General features: G+C 37.8%; 1 protein-coding gene across 2 annotated transcripts in view; it reads right to left on the bottom strand.

Annotated features, from left to right (window-relative positions):
• Positions 1 to 383: 383 nt before the first annotated feature.
• The window catches only part of LOC127450874 (neurabin-2-like), an 82,471-nt gene continuing 58,651 nt past the window's right edge, over positions 384 to 24,203 (bottom strand). For both annotated transcript variants that reach the window (XM_051715315.1, XM_051715316.1), the window contains exons 7-11: positions 10,005 to 10,148; positions 7,358 to 7,411; positions 6,997 to 7,226; positions 6,685 to 6,781; positions 384 to 4,447 (exon numbers count right to left, since the gene is read on the bottom strand). In XM_051715315.1, coding sequence (XP_051571275.1) covers positions 4,394 to 4,447; positions 6,685 to 6,781; positions 6,997 to 7,226; positions 7,358 to 7,411; positions 10,005 to 10,148 — 579 coding nt within the window. In that variant the 3' untranslated portion in view covers positions 384 to 4,393. The remainder of the gene's footprint in view (positions 4,448 to 6,684; positions 6,782 to 6,996; positions 7,227 to 7,357; positions 7,412 to 10,004; positions 10,149 to 24,203) is intronic.

Raw genomic sequence — 24,203 nt, 5'->3', positions numbered from 1 at the left:
AACATGTAGATGATTGACACTGCAACCCCCCCAATATTCAAGCCAAATCTACACCCTTGGGTCAGGGCTGATTTGGTGGCACGAGGGGGACATACATGATATTAGGAAGGTGGTTTTAACGTTGTGGCTGATCGGTGTAAGTATCTATTACAGTGTACTGTATATCAAATTAAATTACACGTTGAAAAGATTACAGTGGTGGAAAGTGATTATGATGTGTCATAATCCAAACTGTGACTGAATTGTGTGACTTGAAGCCAAAGAGGCCGCTTCAAAGCTTCATTAAATATTAGGCCTACACTTTTCAAGTAAAAAAATATAAGAAATTCCTGCTCTACAGAGGGCCAGTGTAAATAATGCTCACAAAGATCTGACAAATTCAAGACAGTTTATCAGCACATTTCTGCATTTATTTTTAATGACAGTAATTATGCAAGATGATGATGATGCTTCAAATGAAGAACACCTTCCTCAGGTTCATGTGGTAGCAATTTACATGGCAGGGGTAAAAGAAGAAGAAAGTAAAATCAATACAGAGGAAATGGAGTCGAGTGTAAAACAACATAAAATAAGTGGCATTTCAGCTTTACGTTAGGTGTCAAACAAATGTGCTCATAATTCTTTAAATGCACCGTAATTACTCAATTACATGTTATTGAGTTGTAAATGCTTGTTCAACGCCAGCACAATGTAATAACTTCAAACGAAGGTTATTCTGTGTTCACTTTATTAGACACCAAATATAAAGAGGAAGCAACTATTACACCAAAAAGTGAGGAGAGCAACACCAAGTCCTTTCCTGTACATGGAAGCAAATTCATTTCATTAAAGGCAGCAGATAAGCTAAGCTATGCTAAACGTGTGAAATTTAATTTTAAGCACTGACAAGATTCAAAGTGTTCTATCTTTATGTTTCCACCATAACACGCTTGTTTCTACAGTATAACGCACAGGGATAAAAAATTTAATGTTTTCATATATAACTTTGCCATTATCCAGAGATCCACACACAAGGTTGTTGTGTACTAGCCAGCGTGTTAAAACACTGATGTACACAGCAAATATGATGGTGCTGTTCTTTAAAGATGATGGTTTCCTTGAGGTTGTGCAACTGACCAGAATGAAAAAAGCCCTCAAAATGGGTCTGTGTTTTTAGATTTACCATGGCATCAACCATTGTGGAATGATCCAATATCCTTAAAATGGAGGTATTTCTCAGGAAAATGGTCTGCACTTGGTTGATGGCTTTAAAATGGCTTTCAGAGCAGTAATCATCTTCTAAATGCAGATGATAGTCCCATGGTTAGTGGAAAAAGAAGAAGAAAAAGTTTCCAGTCAGAGCTTGTACTCTCTTGCTTGAAAAAATCTTTAAGGTAACTTTGAAGACAAAACTGGACATAAACATACTCAGGCTAATTACAGATTAGGATGATCAACATTCAAAAGATGCCAGAACTGCCCTCAGAATACCATAATTAAGATTCTTATCATCTGTGTTGTACTTTCTATCATTAAAACATTGTCCTGTTGCTGGGATGCAGATATCAGCATTCAACACTTTCAAAACATGGAAAATACGTGATGACTTGTACTATTAAAAGAAATCTGTAGAAATGTAAAATTTTGAGAGCAGCTGATGTCTATGACAACAATAAAACACTTTGGGGAAAGAAAGGGTAAGAAACCCTGATAATCACAAGGGGTTTCAATACTTCACAATGGTTCAGAGTTTCTTGTATAAAAAACATATACTTGAAGCTTTTGAAACAAAATGGAAGGACTTCTTTGATTTACACAAGAGGACCAACACAGAGGAGAACAAAACAGTTATCAGATCAAATTAAATAAATTCTCTCTCAAGAATGAATTCTCAACACTGCTCAGGTAAATAGTCAATAATTTGGGAATGTTTATCTGTACTCAAATCAGTGAGCCTCATTCATTAAACGAGACATTGAATTTGTGTAAATTGTAAACCATTTTCCTGTGATTGTTGCAGAATGTGACAAAAGAAAGTTTAATGCTATAAAAGGATGTCACGATACTGATACTGTATCGGAATCTGGTCCTTGTACTCGGGCTTGTAAAAATGCTCCGATACCAAAAAACTAAACCATCCGACATACGAATGTCATTCATCGCACAAATTAAAATCACATTATGCTCTAGTGTGATTATTAAACCGCAAACCCCCTCTCACCTCGGGTCCTGTCCACCCTGCACTCCCTGTTGTTATGCCATGTCTGTGATGCTCTGTTATTTTATGTGACAAAAATAACTCCACTGTGGTATTTTGGATTGTGCCGTGATGTTCTGTATAAAAGCACTACATTTGAGAAAATTAATACAACATTATATTGAAAACTAATTGCTCTATTTTCATTTGATTAAAAAGTTTTAATTAATGTATTTATTTAGACACGATTTTAATGATATAATTTAAACTGTTGATATGGAATTCAGAATATACATACATATATATATATATATATATATATGTATATATATATATATATATATATGTATATATATATATATATATATATATATATATATATATATATATATATATATATATATATATATGTATAAATAAACAGCTATTGGTATCGGGAGAACCGAAAAGGAAGTATCAGTAATCAAACTCGTTCTCAAAAAAATGGTATCAGGACATCCCTAATTAAAATTTGTTGCCAGTTTTTTTGGTGCGACAATTTGGTTTTACAGACAATTTACACAGAAATTCATTCTGCTTGTGTATTATGAATGATGCCCAATATCTCTTAACTTGGTTGAGTTATCAATCCGAGTTGAGACTAGTTCTGCGGATTTCAATTTGTGTTGCAGAAGCAGGTCCTGACACAACAAGGTGAGGCATACCCTCAAAGATTCAGGGGTGAATTCACTAAACAGCTACAGCACTTTTGCATGTGGTACTTCAGCGCAAAAAGCTGCATCATGCAAACCATGCTGCATCATGCGTTCAGGACAGATTTTGTGGGCGCGATTGCACGTTTGCCTGATCTGCATAATTCCTTCAGTGAATTGCCAGCGCAGAGTGTGCGTGCCAGTAAACAGCGCTTTTACTGGCCGCAATTCATTCTTTGTGAATTCCCTCCTCAAAAGTTCTCCATCAATTGTTGTGTTAAAATTCCAGTTTTCCCAGGAGTATGACTTAAAAATAAAATTAAACACATTTAAACATCTGCGGTTAAAACATTGAAGACAAAAGTGACTCTTAATACCACTTAATAACAAAAAGGACATTCCACATAGCAGTTAATGGAATGATAATACTGAATCAATCAAAAAAGGAGGACAGCCAACAGGCATAAAAAATGAGGATTCTCCAGGGCTCTCTGCAGTGCAATCTGAATGCACTTAACACAGACTCCAGAGACCAATATATCTGTAAACACACTAAAAGACTGGGTTAACAGCGAGGGCTGATGAAACAGTTTGGGTAGCAATACACATATGTCTGATTGGTGCAGAATTCTTATCTGAATGTACTGTATAGTCTCATAACTGTAATGTAACAGAGACCAGAGGTGAGAGGCATACGGTACCTCTGAACGGTTCTGAGTTTCACATAAGCATTGTACCCAATAAGAGTTTAAATGTGATGTTTTCTCTTTGAAGAAACCATTACTCATAAGCCCCTATTCATTTCATAAACGTGTTGTTTTGTTACAGAAAGCAAACATTAGAAGCCCCTGAATGCTAACTCTAAATATCAAGCTTACACATTTCTCACCCTGTTTGCCAATTTTGTTCTTAAAAGGAAAAATAAATTATCTGAAAACATCTCTTTTGCCATGCAAAAAAAAAAAAAAAAATTTATGGACCATTTTCACTGTATTATTTGCCTATATGTGAAAAAGGTAAAGCCCTTACCCCCTCTCCTCCCCCCAGCACTTTGCTTAAGCATTTTCAATATTTAAATATATGCAAGAATATATACAAACAGTCCTCTTGTCAATCACTGCTATACAGAACACCCCTCACTCCAATCCTCCACTGATTAAGACCGGAAGTACACGGTTTTTGTTTTTTGATGCAAGCATTTGAGTTGTGTTCATTTACTGTTCTACATTCCTACTGACTGCAGAGAGGCTCATAATACTTGTGAGGGTGCTTAAACAGAAATAAGGAAAACATGACTAAATGGATGTATAAAAAGGGCCTCCTCTTGGGCTATTGGGTTGATGTCCCTCAGGCATCTAGTACAGTGTTTGTTTGTTCCCTCTTTGTCCCCGGTAACACCCCCTCATCATGATTCCTGTTCATCAGTTCAGCTTCAGGCCATGGAGGGAAAATGTGGTCGGAGGGTAGAGTGGGCAGGGTTGAAGGCGTTTCTTTCGTTCTCTCCATCTTTTCTGAAGCCGGAGACTTACGAAGGCTCCAGATTCTTCAGGGCACCAACCTTTGACTCTAAATCAGTAATCTGAGGAAGACACATAGAAATTAGGGGGGAAAATTACTCTGCTCTAGTACGCAAGCAGTACACTTTGGCCAATGCATTGCAATGTGTGGGCTGGTTATCAACATTTTCCTTAATGTGAAGGTTCATAACGGAAGCCTGTTTTCCGGTTTTCAGGGTCCAGTCCCATCGTCGTATGCTTCTAGCAGATAATGTGATGTATGGCATATTAAATTTGTAAAAATTGCCAACAAAACAAAAAACATGTGGCTCCATAGTGCCAATACTTTGCAGAGTCGCGCTGACCGTCTTTTGACAGTGCCTCACCCCTCAACCACTTCAAGTTGTTTTGACAGCCAACAACTGCACAAGTTGAGCCTGAACTCATTTTAACACCAACACTTAAAAGTTTTGTTTCCCATGGAACGCTCTTTTCAGAAGTTTTTACATTTCTTCTCATGAGAGCACAATTAGAAAACAGTCCAGCGGCAATTAGAATCATCATGGCACCCCCCAGTGGTTGGCCAGGAAAACTGTAGATACATAATGTGCGTTCTACTGTTTTGGTAAACTTACTACTCAAGGGGGCAACAGAGTTACTTTTAAATGCCTGCGCCATTCAACCAGATGTTTTTTTTAGGTAACTAGTATAAACATGCCGAAAGTTTGGCTAACGTTAAAAGGATTGTTCACCCAAAAATTTGTATTCTCTCATCATTTACTCACCCTCATGCCATTCCAGATGTGTATGACTTTCTTTCTTCTGCAGAACACAAATTATGATTTTTAGAAGAATATTTCAGCTCTGTAGGTTCACACAATGAATGGTGACCAAAATTTAGATGCTCCAAAAAGGCCATAAAGGCTTCATAAAAGTAATCCATATGACTCAAGTGTTTTAATCCATATCTTGAGAAGTGATATAAGTGTGGGTGAGAAACAGATCAATATTTCAGTCCTTTTTTGCTAGAAGTTCTTCTCCCTGCCCAGTAGGGGGCAATATGCATGAAGAATGTGAATCATCAAAATAAAATAAGAAGACTGTGAAAGTGAAAGTTAATGTGGAGATTGACTGAGTAGGGAGGAGAATTTATAGTAAAAAAGGAATTAAATAATGATCTGTTTCTCACCCACACCTATCATATCACTTCTGAAGACATTGATTTAACCACTGGAGTCTTATGAATTACTTTTATGCTGACTAATTTGGTTTTTGGAGCTTCAAAATTTTGCCACCCATTCACTTGCATTGTATGGGCCAAAAGATTTCAAAAATCGTCATTTGAGTTCAGCAGATAAAAGAAAGTCATACATATTTGGGATGGCATAAGGGTGAGTAAATGATGAGAAATTGTTCAGTTTTGGGTGAACTATTCCAGTTCAAGTTGAGTTGCCATCACAGACAAATAAAAAAAACATTATGCAGTCCCTTCAGGATTTTGCAGTCTTGCGATCGCAAGAATTAATGCAAATTCAACCACTCTCTGCAGTATTTGCGGAAGCATTCAATTTTGAAAAATTCCTGCAATTTTTCTGCAAAAAATAAAATAAAACATGAATCTGTGGTATAGTCCGGTCGCAAATGAATGCTCGAAGCTTTATGCAGTTGAGACATCCAACTGCACAGCCGCCATTCTATCATCCCCACAGTAACAGAGTAAGCACTGCATGTCATTAACAGCGTGTATGAACCCGAAATGACCAAGAACATTTGCCTTTACATGATTGTTAAATTAAATTGGAATGGAGCACTTTGCGATTACAATCATTACAAATCCTTGTCTAAACTTTCACGCGACAGCAGAAACGCATGTACATCACACTACTTCATGCGTTCTTCAGGTTTTTGCAAATAATCACGTCAGATTGTTTAGATCAAGAGATCACATTCAGGAGATGTTATAATCGTGGCAGGCCTAGATATTTGTTTTTAGTTTACAGTTTTATTGTAGGTCTACTCTTTTAACCTCAACAAAGTTTACTTGCATTGTCTGAGGCAAAAACTTTAACCAAAAAAAGAGGGTCTTTAACTCGTATTAGCCATATTACGGATTTTACCTCTTGAATGTACTTTCAGTGTATTTATGTTTTTTGCCTGCAAATGTCAGTCATTTTGGGCCGCAATAATCAAGAAAAAGTGCAGCGAAATCCTGGTGGGAATGATTATGTATTTGTTACATTGAATAAATATACTGTATGTATTCAATGCAAAGTTGAATGAAACATAATGGTATATCCTGACAAAAGATACATACACACACCTTCTCCTGGAGATTTTCTGTCTCCACCTTGTGACAGGCATCGAATTCCTCTTGTGATCTGCGCTGGGCAGTTTCCTTTTTTAAATACTCAATCTCTCTGCATTGAAACACACATACACAACACAATTGTACATTCTCCAACATTTTTGCCTTGGCTCACATGAAGGAACTACTGCAAAACACTTCAATCCAAAACCACAAACCCTATGACATTCTCTTCGTCTAGTGTTCTTCATTAAAGTAAAAAGTTTTATATTGAGCCTCATTCATTATCCACTCAAGAGACTACAATTCCCACAACCCCTCACTCACTTCTGCTGATACTCTTTGATGAGGCGTTTGGCTTTGCTATATTTGCGCTCCAGTGCCTGGTACTGCGCCTGCGTTTCTTTCAGGTGCTCGTCCACTGCTTGGCACAAGCTCTGAGCCTCCATCCAATACCCCTCCAACTTCTCCATCCGCTCTTTATTCTCCCTCACCGTCTGCTCCAACTGAGCCCTCTCCATCCGCCAGCGCAGCTTATCCTGCTCAGCATGAGCCAGCTACAGAGAGACAGGGAGAGAGAGACACCTTGTCACTTCAAGGGTAAAGTAAGGTTGTTTTAAGATCTTTTCAAAATTACATTTAAAATATACAAAAACACAATTAAATGTGGCATCTTTGAAAGGTGTACCTTTCTCTTGAGCTGCTGAATCTCAGCTTGGGTCACAGCATGCTTTATCTGGAGCTGAAGACACAGAAATGAAGATACTACTCAATGTCCATGCTTTATGGAACCAATGTAAATTTTACTTTTGATTTCATATTTTACAGGTGTATATGTCTAACACATGGTTAAATAATGTATATTTAATTTATATTATATGTTAATATAATTTTGGATGGTTAAAACGTAACTTTAGGAATACACAATATATCAGTATCCATATCGATATGGGTCAATAATAGCATTTTATTTAAATTATCAGCATTAGTATAATTAAGCAGATATTGAAAGGTGAATATACGTATATGCGATTATACCCATTTGTTTTCTATTCAAACTGTAGACTATACACTCTTTCTATGCTATGTTTTAAATCTACTAAATGATTATCCATGTTTTCTACTATACATTAAAATGTTTTAGTTCCTGTTTTCACTTAAAGTATGGATCTTTAGGGTGAATTCTGTGTTTTTAAGACAAAAAAACCCCCCAGAAAACTTAAAGCTATAAAGATATAATCTCGAACATCTTGTCGATTATAGGCAATAGCATAAAAATAATTATCAGATATCTGCCAAAATATCAGCCAAATTTCAATATGTAGCTTTAGTGTGAAAGCTTAAAGTAAAAAATAAAAAACAGACAAAAAGTAGCAAGTTGTAATATTGGATATTGGTCATAGCTTAAAAGTTGTAATATCAGCTATCTGCATCAGCCAAAATGTAAATTTTGTTTCAATATATCACAATATTGCATCCCTACTTAATAATAAAATATTAAGTATATTATCTATAATATAAGTATAATATATAATGTGTGTGTGTGTGTGTGTGTGTGTGTGTGTGTGTGTGTGTGTGTGTGTGTATATATATATATATATATATATATATATACACTATATTGCCAAAAGTATTCGCTCATCTGCCTTTAGACGCATATTAACTTAAGTGACATCCCATTCTTAATCCATAGGGTTTAATATGACGTCGGCCCACCCTTTGCAGCTATAACAGCTTCAACTCTTCTGGGAAGGCTTTCCACAAGGTTTAGGAGTGTGTTTATGGGACTTTTTGACCATTCTTCCAGAAGCACATTTGTGAGGTCAGACACTGATGTTGGACGAGAAGGCCTGGCTCGCAGTATTCGCTCTAATTCGTCCCAAACGTGCTCTATCGGGTTGAGGTCAGGACTCTGTGCAGGCCAGTCAAGTTCTTCCACACCAAACTCGCTCATCCATGTCTTTATGGACCTTGCTTTGTGCACTGGTCCGCAGTCATGTTGGAACAGGAAGGGGTCATCCCCAAACTGTTCCCACAAAGTTGGGAGCATGGAATTGTCCAAAATCTCTTGGTATGCTGAAGCATTCAGAGTTCCTTTCACTGGAACTAAGGGGCCAAGCCCAGCTCCTGAAAAACAACCCCACACCATAATCCCCCCGCCACCAAACTTCACAGCTGGCACAATGCAGTCAGACAAGTACCGTTCTCCTGGCTACCGCCAAACCCAGACTCGTCCATCAGATTGCCAGATGGAGAAGCGTGATTCGTCACTCCAGAGAACGCGTCTCCACTGCTCTAGAGTCCAGTGGCAGCGTGCTTTACACCACTGCATCCGACGCTTTGTATTGCACTTGGTGATGTATGGCTTGGATGCAGCTGCTCGGCCATGGAAACCCATTCCATGAAGCTCTCTACGCACTGTTCTTGAGCTAATCTGAAGGCCACATGAACTTTGGAGGTCTGTAGCGATTGACTCTGCAGAAAGTTGGCGACCTCTGCGCACTATGCGCCTCAGCATACTCTGTCATTTTACGTGGCCTACCACTTCGTGGCTGAGTTGCTGTCATTCCCAATTGCTTCCACTTTGTTATAATACCACTGACAGTTGACTGTGGAATATTTAGTAGCGAGGAAATTTCACGACTGGACTTGTTGCACAGGTGGCATCCTATCACAGTACCACGCTGGAATTCACTGAGCTCCTGAGAGCGGCCCATTCTTTCACAAATGTTTGTAGAAGCAGTCTGCATGCCTAGGTGCTTCATTTTATACACCTGTGGCCATGGAAGTGATTGGAACACCTGAATTCAGTTATTTGGATGGGTGAGCGAATACTTTTGGCAATATAGTGTATATATATATATATATTTCTACAGTATATAATATAAATATATAATAATATTGGGCATCTTGTCGGTTATAGGTTATAGCATAAAAATAGTTATCAGGTATCCATTAAAATACCAGCCAAATGTTAATATTGTAGCTTTAGAGTGAAAGCTTAAAGTAAAAAAAAAAAAAAGTTGTAATATTGGATATAAGTCATTACTATAAAGTTGTAATTTTGGTTATCTGTATCATTACATTTTCAGTTTTGGTTCAGTATAGGACAATATTGCATCCCTACTTAATATATAAGTATTACAGTATGTATATTGGTTATAAGTATAAATATAAATTATATAGGTATACATCACATATATTTTATATATTATTTTATATAATATAATAATATATAAATAAATAATGCCAGTTTGGAAAGGTTTGTTTGAACACCATTTGTGAAGGTTTTCTAAGCAGTCAGTTCCAGCAGTTTCCCCATGTGTTTCACTGACCTCCTTAAACTTGTGTGTAAGTTTCTCTGGGTCCATCTCCACAGGCGAAAGCATGTCCTCATTCTCTGCCAGGTCAAACACCTCGATGGCATTGGGAAACATGGGGCTCATCTCATCTTCCTCATCTGTGGCATACTCACCCGTCTGAACATAGAGACACAGAAAAGCATTGATATATGACCAAACAGCAGTTCACTGAGAGTTGACCTTTAAGGCAAGGCAAGTATATTTATATAGCACATTTCATACACAATGGCAATTCAAAGTGCTTTACATATAAATTTGAAAGAAAATACAAGATACATAAAAAAATAAATAAAAACCAATTAAGAACATAAGAATAAAAAGTAATACACACATTGAGAAAATGTTATATAAAAATAAAATAAAAAGAATAAAACAGCATAAAAATCAGGAGAACAGGTATTAAGAGCACGACTTCAGCGACTTGAAAAAGTAGAGAACATGAAATGATCCAAATCATTATTAAATTTATTTTCCTTTAATTTTAGTCTCAAAGACAGATCTCAGTGTACCCATGATCAACCAATGCCAACACTGTGTATATAAAACAAGAAAATAAAAGAAAAATAAATATCTAATCTGAACTAAAATAATCTGCTATCTATCTTTTCCTAAACTCGGGGTGCCCCTGTCTGAGTGGAGACACCAAGAGAGACGAGGTTTTCCCATTCAAAGTCTTCAGACTATTATTTGCGCCATCTTTCTGCGGATGTCTCCAATGTCACAAGGACATCCTCACATTCTAATCAAGATTCCAAAACATCCGGGTGTGATATCAAGCCACTGCTAGATTCTTAATAAAGTCTCCAAGTGAGGACTAGAACATAAGCGTGGACTGTCAGAACCACTCCCGCCCACTCTCAGTACAGAGTGCAGGGTGTCTTAGGCCTCTTTTTAAGTACTAACAGCAGTGCCTCTCTCAATCTCTCCATCAGACAGTCCCTAACAAAATAATACAATTGTATTTTTGTTGGTTGATCAAGCTTACACCAATAAAACTGCCTGCATTCTTCCACCATAAGCTGTAGGGGGCGACAGCTGGGTCCTCAATATGGATATTGAAGAATAAAAACACAGAGTCAGGTTTTGCAATAATCAAATGAGGGAGTTTACTGATTGTTCTCTGTAGGTTCAATAGGTATCACAAGTCGATGAGATACAAAATAATTAAATTGAAAGAAAGACAAAAACAAAATGATTCAGTGAAATCAATAAGTGCAGCACAATGCTCTGTCAGAAAATGCACAGCTAAACAGAAGTGTTTTCCGTCTGGATTTAAATGTGGCTACTGTTGGGGCACATCTAACCTCTTCTGGAAGCTGGTTCCAACTGCGTGTGGCATAACAGCTCAACGCTGTCTCAACTTGTTTTGAGTGAACCCTCTATGTCGAACTGACTTGATCCTAATGATCTGAGAGGTATGTTAGTTTTATATTCAACAAGCATATCTGAAATGTATTTAGGTCATCGGCTATTGAGCAATTTATAAACGAGTAATACTACTTTAAAATCAATTCTAAAAGTAACTGGAAGCCAGTGTAAAGACCTGAAGACTGGAGTAATATGCTCAGATTTTTTGGTTCGGGTGAGAATCCTGGCAACAGCTTTCTGAATGAGCTGCAGGTGGCTAATGGTCTTTTTGGGAAGGCCGGTTAGGAGTCCATTGCAGTATTCTACCCTACTGGTGATGAATGCAAGTTTCTCTAAGTCTTGACTGGATACAAAACGTCTAATTCTGGCTATATTTTTTAGATGATAGTAGGCTGATTTAATTATTGCTTTGATGTGACTGAAACTAAGGTCTAACTCCAAAATGACACCAAGATTTCATACTTGATTTTTTTGTCTTTAGGCCCTTGGAGTCGAGGTATGTATTCACCTTTGGAATTTCACCTTTGTTGCCAAATTCAGTGACCTCTATCGCACATCCAACTGTTAATTTCATCAATGCACTGGCACAGAGAGTCTATGCAGCTGTAGTCATTTGGCGATAGGGCTAGATAGATCTGGGTATCGTCTGCATAGCTATGGTATGCAATTGGTTTCTTTTTCATAATTTGGCCTAGTGGGAGCTTATACGGTTGAACAGGAGCGGTGCAAGAATTGAGCCTTGTGGGACTCTACACATCATGGATGTTCACTCAGATTAATAGTTGCCTATGTTCACATAGTAACCCCTACCTTCTAGATACCACCTGAACCTCCTGAGGATTGTCCCTGAGAGCCCTACCCAGTTTTCCAATCAGTCTAGGAGAATGTTATGGTCAACAGTGTCGAAAGTAGTACTGAGATCTTGTAATACAAGCACTGATATTTTGCCTGAATCAGTATTTAGCTGAATATCATTTAGGATCTTTATGAGTGCCGTTTCTGTGCTATGATGCGGTCGGAAACCAGACTGTAAATTGTCCAAGTAGCCATTCGAAATTAAGAGATTAATGCATTTACTATTTCTAACAGATCTTTTTCCAGACAGTTAAACATTTTTGAAAACTTTTGTGGGGAGTGTGTCAAGACAGCACGTTGAAGTTTTAAGATGCTGTACTATTTCTTCCAGGGTTTTGACATTAATTTCCTCAAAATCGGACATAGTGACTAATTTCTGAAGTTTTTGTGGTGGGTGCTGTCTAACCTCAGTGCAACATGAGGACGAGCTGATAGCCATTCTAATATCACTAATCTTCTTCATGAAAAAAGATGCAAACTCGATGCATTTTCTGTCAGAGAGCATTTCACAGGCAACCTTTGTTGGGGGTTTGTTAGTCTCTCTACAGCAGCAAAAAGAGTGTGGGTGTTGTTTATATTGCTGTTAATAATGTTTGAGAAGAAGGTCTGCCTAGCTGTGCCTAATTCCAAATTGAAAGCATGAAGGCTGTCTTTGTAGATATTATTATGGACTTAAAGTTGTGTTTTCCACAACATTCGCTCTACTTTCCTGCATTTTCTTTTCATGATTTTCACTGCTGTTGTGTTTCTCAAAGGTGCTTTACGCCTGCCAGTGATCGTCCGGATCTTTATAGGAGCAATGCCATCAATAGCATTTTTAACTTTTGAGTTAGGGAGACAGGCCCCGATCAATTTTGGCCAAATGTCTGAGATCATCCGATAAAGATCTTGTGTCACACGAGGTGATGAATAAAGGAAGGCATTCTTGGAAGAACCACAGAATTTTCTTGTTCCCAGACTTTGTGAATTCGACAAGAGAGAAACATGATTGATTCAAGGAATACAAGAAAGTCTTACATCAACGGAAGGTCGCTTTTGCACTGATGTTCCTGGCCAAATTGAGATTAGATGCTAAGGATGGCCGCAAAACATATACATGCCCAAAGCAAGCGATGTCCTTCATAAAGTCAGTGAACTAAGTAAGTTATTTTGTGGTACTCACGTTGTAGCCGAATGGACCGACTCACTGAACATCCACTTGACTGGTCGAGGAACTGAATGCCTTTTTTGTTTCTTTTTGTGCTGTTCCGCCTAGTGGCTGGAGTTTATTTTGTGGAATAACACTCCTTCGGGACTGTTGAGTGGATGAATCTGCATGTTCTTTGTGCTTATGCCTCCTATTGGCTGGAGTATGTTTTGTGGAGAATTTCTTGCAAGACATTGGAGAGATTAGGTAATTGTTCCACTCATGTAGCAGCCGAATGGGCCACCTCACTGAACATTCGAGGAAACTGAGCACCTCTTTTGTGTTTTTTTTTTTTTTGGATCCACCTAGCGGCTGAAGTTTGTTTTGGCCGGAGTTTGTTTTATAGATTATCTGTTGTTGTGTAACTCTGTCTCAAAAAATTTGTATAGAAACAGGACTTGAGCAATCCGACGGCAATTTGTTGCGGGGACTCTCGTAGGCGTACATGGACTGTTTGAGTTTAGAGGGATGCACGCCAGTTGGTGCTGTCGATTATTTTTTTCTGTTTGTTTGGTTCTGAGGGAAGTTCAGTTTGATTATTGAACTAATATTGGAATGTGGTCTCTATAATTTTGTTTTTGACACAATAAATCTTTTCTCATATGTCAAAATGTCAAATGTAAATATGAGCAGATTGTCTCTCTCCACGTGGAATGTGAATGGGTTGGGGTACCCCATAAAAAGAAGGAAGGCTATTTCTCTTCTTAAGCGTAAGAAATATGATATAGTGTTTCTTCAGGAAATGCATCTTTCCCCGCAGGAAGCTGAAAAATTTGGGAAAAAACACCAATGGGAAATTTGGGAAAAAACATTTTTTCTTTAGTGCTGGCTCAAGTAAGAGCAGGGGAGTCATTACAATGATAAGTAAGCATGTACAATTCAGATGTCTCAAACAGATTAAAGGTAAAGTAGGAAGAGTCATTATTGTTTTAGCAGAAATTCAGTGGCAAAATCTTATTTTTGCTAATATTTATGCACCGAACGTTGATGATCAGGGCTTTTTTATAGGTCTTGAAGGGATGTTGCAAGCTGCTGGCACCCCTCATGATATAATATTGGGAGGAGACTTTAATGTTTTGATTGACTCAGTCATTGATCATAGTGAAGCAAAAGTGTGCAAGCCCCCAGAACAACATTGACCCTTCACAGGATGTGTAAAAATCTTGGTCTTATAGATATTTGGAGACTTTTGAACCCATCTGGTAGGGACTATACATTTTTTTCATCAGTCAATAAGATTTATTCTAGAATAGATTTTTTTTTTTAATATCTAAGTCCCTCATTTCATCTGTTGTTGATTGCTCAATTGGAAACATTTTAGTCTCAGATCACACCCTGGTGAATTTAGAGGTGCTGCCACATATGGAGAAAAGGAAATCATATAGTTGGCGCTTTAATGTATCCCTTTAGCAAAATCCTGAATTCCAACAAATGTTAAAGGCTGAAATCAACTGTTTTGTCACGGAAGGTGGTGTTTTGGCTATTCAGGGCACGACAGTCATACTTTGTGTCAGGGGATAAGGAAGGGAAACTCTGGCTAGATACACTACCGTTCAAAAGTTTGGGGTCACTTGCCTAAAAAGTTTCTCATGATCTTAAAAACCTTTTGATCTGAAGGCGTATACTTAAATGTTTGAAATTAGTTTTGTAGACAAAAATATAATTGTGGCAACATATTAATTTATTTAATTATAAAACTAAAATTTTATAAAAAAAAAGTTTTTGAAATGGATGACTTGGACCGAATAATTAAGAAAAGCAGCCACTAAGCAGCCACCTCCTTCAATACTGTTCAAAAAGCACCCCAGGATGATACCTCAAGAAGTTGATTTAGAAAATGCCAAGTACATTTCTGCAAAATGTATGCAAAGGGTGGCCACTTTGAAGATGCTAAAATATAACATATTTTTTATTTATTTTTTATTTTTTTAGTCACAACATAATTCCCATATTTTCATTTCTATTATTCCATAGTTGTGATGACTTTATTATTATTCTAAAATGTGGAAAAAAAATAAAATAAAGAATGAGTAAGTGACCCTAAACTTTTTAACGTTAGTGTATATAAAACAGAGAGAGTATTTTTCTACCATTCCCTCAGTGAAATCTGCTGGTGGTGAAATATTTACCTCAGCCATTGATATTAATAATGCTTTTAAAGAATTCTATCTTGATCTCTATAGTTCCACGTCTTCGTCTACTGATGAGGGTATTATAAACTTTGTGGAACCATTAGAACTTCCTAAACTGACGGCTGAGCAATATATTATTTTGATTCTGATATAACCTTGGAGGAGCTTGGCGAGGTAATTAAGGCCTTGCCTACAGGCAAGGCTCTGGGGCCAGATGGCTTTGCCACTGAGGTTTTTTAGATCTTATGCTACAGAACTGGCTCCACTTTTGCTAGAAGTTTATACAGCCAACCATGACGCAAGCCCGGATCAGTCTGATTCTTAAAAAGGACAAAGATCCAAGTGAGTGTAAGAGTTATCGTCCAATTTCCGTGATCCAGCTACACGTTAAAATATTGTCAAAAATTTTGGCTAACCGATTAAGTAAAGTTATGACATCTCTTATACATATATATCAGGTGGGGTTTATTCGGGGACGTAGCTCTTCTGATAACATTAGTCATTTCATCAATATCATGTGGTCAGTGGCGAATGATCAGACTCTGGTCACCGCCATCTCACTTGACGCCGAAAAGGCGTTTGATATGGTAGAATGGGATTATCTTTTTAAGATTTTAGAAATGTATGGGTTCGGGTATACTTTTATTGGTTGGATTAAGTTACTTTATAGACACCCGGTAGCGGCGGTACAAACGAGTGGATTAATTTCAGATTATTTTACTTTGGATAGGGGTACCCTGCAGGGTTGCCCTCTTTCCCCATTATTGTTCTGTCTTGCCCTGGAGCCATTAGCAGCCGCAATAAGAAAGGAGGATGATTTTCCAGGGGTGCTGGCGGGAGGTGTGGCGTATAAACTTTTGCTTTACGCAGATTATATTTTATTATTCGTCTCCGACTCTACTAGATCTATGCCTTGCCTCCACAGAATTATTAATTCCTTTTATAAGTTCTCAGGATACAGAGTTAATTGGTCTAAATCCAAAGCTTTGTCTATGACAGCGTACTGCCTGGTAACGGCTTTTCAGCCAGGCACCTTCCAGAGGCCCAAACAGGGCATTAAGTATTTGGGTATTTTATTCCCAGCAAATTTGTGTGAATTATTTAGTGTTAATTTTTACCCTTTAATAAAAAGGTTTTCGAGCGATGTGGACAGGTGGGCTCCACTACATTTATTTATGACTGGGAAGGTTAATTTTATAAAAATGAATTGTATTCCAAAATTCAACTACCTACTACAGTCTCTCCCCATTGAAGTTCCCCTCTTTTATTTTAAACAATTTGATAGTATAGCTGAATCCTTTATCTGGAATGGTAAACGGCCTCGGATGCATTTTAATAAGTTACACAGGCCAATTGAAAAAGGTGTGTTAGGTCTCCCCAAGATTTTGTTTTACTATTATGCTTTTGGTCTCAGACATTTGGCACTTTGTAGCTTCCACCTGAGAGAGCCCCTCCCTGGCTCTTTATTGAACAGGAGGTCCTTGCCCCTATCTTATCCATTGCAAAGTCTTTCTACCAAGCTGCCCGGAGAAGTAAAGACACATCCCGTTACCTCACACATGCATTTAGTGTGGACAAAAGTTTCCCGCATGTTCAATTCGGACATCTACCTGAACGTTGCCACAAGTATTTGGTTAAACCCTAAATTGTGCATTAACAAGTCCCCTTTCTGCTGGACAGAATGGATTGAGAAGGGAGCTGCTACACTGGGTGATCTGTTTGAAAATGGAGTGTTGAGATCCTTTGAAAATATTATACAGTGGTTTGGGATTCCTAGATCTCAATTCTTCAGGTACTTACATCTGCGCCATCTACTTTGTACCACCTTTGGGTGTAGTACGCAGCCCTCTAAAGCAACAGACACTCTTGAGATGGTGCTTGCTGCTTTTGGAAAGGGTCATGAGGCTTCAGCGTACTATTCCTGGCTAATTCAGAGTCTAGGGGATGGGGTTTTAACATCTCTTAAGAAGTTATGGGAGAGAGACTTGAATTTAGTACTGGAGGATGGAGAATGGGGTAGGATTCTTAAAAATGTCAAGTCTATGTCTAAGGATGCAAGGGTGCGCCTCATTCAATTTAAGATACTGCATTGTTTTTATTGGACTAGATTGTATAGGCTTGCTTTAAATACACACCTACTTGCTGGCGATGCCAGTTGGACGATGGGGACATAGCCCATGTTTTTTGGTTCTGTACTAAGATTCAAGAGTTTTGGTCGAGGGTTCAGAGTTTTGTCTGTGAGGTCTTGTGCAATTTAATTTTATTCTGCCCCAGACTTTGTATTTTGGGTGTATTGCTATATTGATAAAAGTTGATTTCATGTTTTCTTGTGCTGTTTGTGTTCATTTGAGTATGGAATCAATAAAAATTGTTAATGACAAAAAAAAAAAACAAAAAAAAAAAACAGGAGAGTATTTTGGAGGCCTATAAATAATTATAAATAGAATACGTGGAGCACCTTTTAGTACAATACTTAGATATTCAAAGGTCAAGTAATCACCAAGTGACGCTTGCATTGAAAGACATCTTTAAATATTGCCGCTAATCCTCCACCTCTCCTAACAGCTTTGCAGACACTCATAAAAGTAAGGTTTGGAGGGACTGATTCATTGAGGACTGTTGCACTGCAGCTGTTATCCGTCTCATTTAGAAACATAAAGTCCAGGTTGTTTGTGGTGATGTGGTCATTGACTAGAAACGGCTTGTTCTTTAGTGAGCAGATGTTTAAAAGTGCTAACTTGACAGTATCTGTTTTTGGCCACACAGTAATGTTAGATTTACATCTAATATGCAACAGATTAGATTGGTTTGCCCTACGTATTGAGAAAGCCTTAGTATTCCTATCACTTAACATAACAGATATTGAAAAAGCTACTGGCACAACGGGTTCCCGCCTGTTCTGTAAACATTTGCTGCTACCGTAGCGGGGACCCGATACACATCAATTAGAGCTGTTATCAGTTGTTTGTTGTTCATCAAGAGCAGAAGAAGGACGAAATGTACCCTTGCATTGTGGCAGTGGCCGGAGAGCTCCCTCAGATGGAGGGTAATCTGGGCCTGCAGGCTTTGGTGGTAGAGGGGCCCGCCATTTTTAGGCTTGATTCTGGGGGCTCGCAGAAATGGAGTGGGAGATCTTTCTACCAGCATACCCTAGTTCCTCCATTTTCTCAGAAAAGCTCAGGAGTGGGGATGTTGACAAGAGGGAGAAGGTGTGTGGTGACAGAGACTGTGGCTCTGGTGTTTCTGGAGGCTGATGTATGTTATAATCTTGGCTCCCTTGACCTTTTTCCTGGAAATCGTCCTTGGGTCCTGTATCTTGGAGCAGTTTTAAGTCATCACAGTCTGACTGTAGTATGCTCTGTGTGTGGGGCTCAGCCCCATGTTGTTGTGTCTTCGCTGTGTTATTGTTGGATTTGTTGATCAAATGTCCATCCAGGTGCTGAAGCGCGATCCTGTGGTCATCCAGACACTGCGGTGGTGTTTGTGTGCCATCCAGGTTGTGTGGATTTGTGCATGTTGCAGACGGATGAAGGAGGGAGGAGTAGATATTGTCCTTCAGCACTTTTGCACAAAGTTTGTTTGGGTGAAGGCCATCTGATTTAATCAGTTCTCTTTGACTCCATAAAATATTGAAATAATCAGTGTAGTTCAGTCCTCTCATGTTGCAGGTTTAGTGTAGCCAAGTGTTTAGACTTAACAACCGAGAAAACATATTTGTTCCTCGGGCTGGGAGTGGTCCACTGATGAACAACTTAACTTTCAGTCTCCCAAGTGTTTCAAAGAGCTCATTGAAATCCCTCTTAAGGTGTTCTAACTGCTCTTTCTGAATATCACTTTTCCCCACATGTATAATAACTTGATTCAAAGTCTTCATTAGAATGTTTATAAGTTCCTTATTTACCTCAGAAACCGCTGCTCAAGGAATACAGCAAGTGGTAGTAGCCCCACTACCAATGTTTCTGATAATGGAGTCCCCCACTATCAGAGTGCTGGGCTCGGCTGTGGTCTCAGCTGTATGCCGCTGCCTGCTCGACCTTGAGTTCTTTAGCTGCTGGCTGTTGTGATCTAAGCCTGATCATGTTTGGGGTTTCTTCCTCCACATTCATTAATGGTTCAAATATATTTTCAAGACGTATCGGGGGTGGAAGAATACCAGTATTGGTTAATCGAGTCATAACTGGAGTGGAAGATACCAATGCTGCAATATGCGATGACTGTGACTGTCTGATATGTCGATGTGGCATGGGGGGGGGGGGCGTGTGGTCATGTGTCTGTCTGCGGGAGAGGGAAAGCGGTAAGGCTCGTCACCTGGGCTGTAATTACTCTAACACCTGCCTCTCATTATACTGATGGCAGAGGGAGACCTGATAAGGCTCGCCAGAGAAACAGAGGAGAGAGAGAGAGTGGCCCAGAGCAGTGGCAGAGGAAAGACCTGCAACAGAGACTGTAATTTAGATAGAGCTATTTTGAGTTAAAGTGTGTGTGAATAAATACTCAACTGTTCGCTGTCTCCTGACTCCTCCATTGCCCACGAACTTATCCTTATCACAGTCGAGTACCTTTGGGTCTAGCTCCGTTTATGCCATTGGTTTTTATTCTAACTTTCATCAGCCATTTTTGTCATCTGTTTTGCTGGGTTTTTTAAGCTCGGTATAGCCTTTCGAGGAACGTTTGATTTATAGGACTCACCTGCTGTAGGCTGAGGAGGTCCACAGTGACGCTCTCCTGTGTATTCCGTCAAGGTTGGCAATACTGCAAGTAGTTTTGTTTCAAGAACTGTGATTTTTTTGTAGAAGTCTACTGCAGTTTGTGCAGCAAGTGGAGTTTGATCTGAAAGAAGGCATTTTCTTTCTCGTCTGTCTATGTGAATGCAGCTGTGTTGTCCCTTTTCAGGAATGTAAACTGCCAGCTGTAGGAGGCTGGTAGACCACTTTCACAGAAAAACAATTTTTTGTAGTAAAATATCAGTCCCAAAAGTCTCTGGTTGTAGAGTGGGTGCCAAATGATGTCGTTTTGAGCACTTTGCTGAACTTTTGATATGAAAATTAGAGATTAAAATGTAAAAGTAAGGGAGCAAAGCATGGAGCAGTAAGCTAATGTGTCTGAAGAGTAGCAAAGCAGAAGCATGAAAATAAGGTTTCATGCAAATCTAACAGGGAACTGTTAATGCTCCATTATAGATTCTTCGACACAAATCTCTTTTATTTGATTTTGTCATCAACTATTAATTTTTTTTTCCAGTGCAATGGAGAGCTAGATTTGCATATCTGATCCTAGACTTTATGGGAAAAAATATTATAATAATATAGGAAAGTTTATCTATAATGTTGGTGGTTGAGATGCTGTGATGTTGATGATTGACTCTGTGTACTGGCTCATTTTGAAGACTTATCAGTGTGTTAGTAAGGTATATAAGGTTGTCCACTAGATGTCAGGTTTGAGCTAAGCAGAAACCAGTTTGACCAAGGGGAAGACACCTTCCAGGAAATGAAAAAAAAAAAAAAACAGTAACTGGCCAACCACCATTTTGAACTGAAAGTGCAGCTGTAGGAAGACGCAGCAGAGCCTGATAAAAGCAATGTGAGACAAATGCAACCACTTGATACATTGATGTGCCACATTTAAAATGGTTTGTGAGCCAGCGGGACTCTAGAGGACAGACACACACATACACACACACACACACACACACACACACACACACACAAACAAACTTGTTTTTATGTAATGGTGGGGACTCTCCACAGACTTCAATGCATTTTATGGATTTTATACAGATCTAATGATAATTTGTATCCCCTAACCTTACCCCTAAACCTAACCCTCACAAAAACCTTTTTGCATTTTTACATTTAAAAAAAAAACATAGTTTAGTATGTTTAATAAGCCATTTCCCTCTTGGGGACCGCTGGCTGGGCCCCACAAGATCTCAGGTTTTACTATCCTTGTGGGGGCATTTGGTCCCCACAATGTAGTATAAACATGTACACACACACACACACACACACACACACACACGCACACACACACAACACACATGCACACAAAATGATGTCGATTGTGTATTTCTGAGAAACTGCACACCACCATGAAAACATGTCCCAATGCATCTGAAATAAAACAACCAACATGGTCTCGACATCCCAAAACTTCAATTACTCTGACCCCAAAGACTCGAGTTGACCCGGCACTCCCTCAGAGCCACCACAAATACACCGCTATAACAAACGTTTTTAACAATGGACTTCCCCAGTTGCAAGTTGGGACAGGAGCTGGCAAATTCCCCACGGTGACTTCCTATCTGGATGAGAGAACAGTGTAAACTCATATTGGGCATATAGCCATTACGTTTATGACACTTATCATGACAGAAAGTCTTGGTTCCTCTAATGTCACGTTTAGATCCTGTTAATGATAATCCTTATAATCTGTTCATTTTGGAGGTTATCATTTCTGTATTTTCATGAAAAAAGTGAATGACAGCACTTTGTTGATTGTGTGAGAAAGATGTAATATAAATGCTGTATAAATGATGTCATTTCTCACTGATAGGGTTTTTAACACACAAATTGAACAACAATTACATAAAATATGCTATAGAATGTGACCATCATTACACAGAAAATGTATTTTCCCTGTTAAAAAACAAACTGAATTGTTCTGGAGTCTCAATATTTTAGGTGTGTTTAACAAGAGTCTTATAAACCAAATATACTGTATATATGATAAATAAATTAAATATATTTTAAAAATAAAAGTAACACTGTCTGAATAATGTATTATATTAAAAATAAGAAAATAAATATTTTTAAAATAATATTAAAATAACTCATTTTAAAACAATACGTGTAAAATATTGATTATATAAAATACTTATTAAATTTGTGTTTATCAAGTATTTATTTTTAAATGTATTTATAAAAGTATATATGTATATATTTTGGTTATGAAGTCTCAATACTTCAGGTGTTTATGTGGATCTCATAAATGAAAAATATCCATGCTAAACAAATAAATGAAATATATGTTAAAATATAATAAGCTTTTTTAATAATTTATTGTTATTAAAAATAAAATAAAAAAATATTTGTAAAACAATATTAACAATAAAACTCATTCTAAAATAATACACTTAAAATGTATATTATATAAAATACTATTAATACAATTGTTTTACATTTCAGGTGTGTCTAAGCAGGTCTCATTAATAAAAATACATTTATTATTTATACATGATAAATAGTAAATAAATTAATAAATATGTTGAAGAAATAATAATATTAATACTTTATTAAGAATGTATTTTTATTTATAAAATATTTTTTTAAACAATAATTTAACTTCATATACTTTAATATAACTATAATTATTATTATTACATTTTATTTTATTTATTTCAATTCACTTTAATTTGAGACCCCTTTTTTATTATTTTATTATCACAATTTAGATGGCTTCTGTGTTTCCTGCATTCTTCTATCTCAGTTCTCTTGCCATCACCCCGCATTGACCCTTAGCCCATGTGCTATGTGGGTGAAGAACTACACAAACTGTCTGTTTCGGCGCCTCTCAAAGGTTAAGACAACATCAGACTGATGTGGGCTCAGTGTTGCGGAGGAGAACACGCTGTGGGGGCACTGAGCTGGCAAATCAAACTGCGAGACGTACTGCCATGGAACTCTGCCCTCACTTTCATACCCAAGATCTCATAGAATCCCCAATGTGAGAAGTGCTAATCCTCAACATCTCAATTATTAATCAATTCCCTTCACACCATGGCAACGTGGGCAGGTGTAGAGGAGAATTATGGGATGTGTACAGGATGTCCTACTTAATGCCGCATGAACGTGTTAACAGTGTAGTTAAAACAGAGCTAATTATTGTGATCTCCTCTAAAAAGATGAAAGAATGTCTTCCACACTGAATGCACCAAAATCACTTCTAATAACCCATCATTAAAGAGCAGAACTGTATTAATGCATTTAAATTGTGTTAGCTGAGGAAGTTGTATTAAGAGAGAAAACATGTCTTTTGATGCAACTTGATTTATGAGTCTGAACATTTCAAACTGATGGAAAACAGTGTTGATGTGGCAAAGATGTGTTGATGCATTGCCAAGAATAATTTAAAATATTTCCCCATAAATCTCTCACATACACCAAGGGATTATTATTTTAGAAATGGAAAGCGATGACATGCTACAGTCTCAACCTCTCATTTAACCTCTCATCACGCTCCTGTTTAGTTTGTGTGAAATATTTATTTGCGTGTGAAGTGTTTATTAAAATGGAAGTTCTGCCCTTTTTGTATTTCATGTCAATGTGGTCAGAGATTATTTAGCAGAGATGGGCCACTTCTATTAAAATGAATGGGAGAAATTGGAACGCTCAACCAAGGAGCTCTGAGCGCCCAAAGGTCAACGGATGTAGAAAGGAAGTCCCACCTTACAGTTAAGAGCCAATCACCTTTTAGATACAGATATCATCTGTTAATCAACTCGAGAATGCGCATGCGCATTAGCTATACGAGCCGGGAATTTAGCGTAATCTGAGGTAAAGAATCACAATTTATGATTCCACTATTGTCAGATTTGTTTTCTGATTTGAAATATGTTCTTTGATCGTAATCTTG

The sequence above is a fragment of the Myxocyprinus asiaticus genome, chromosome 13 (genome assembly GCF_019703515.2).
Source record: "Myxocyprinus asiaticus isolate MX2 ecotype Aquarium Trade chromosome 13, UBuf_Myxa_2, whole genome shotgun sequence".
Lineage (NCBI taxonomy): Eukaryota > Metazoa > Chordata > Actinopteri > Cypriniformes > Catostomidae > Myxocyprinus > Myxocyprinus asiaticus.
Note: the sequence above shows the minus strand (reverse complement) of the source record. Positions and strands in the feature narration are given on the sequence as shown.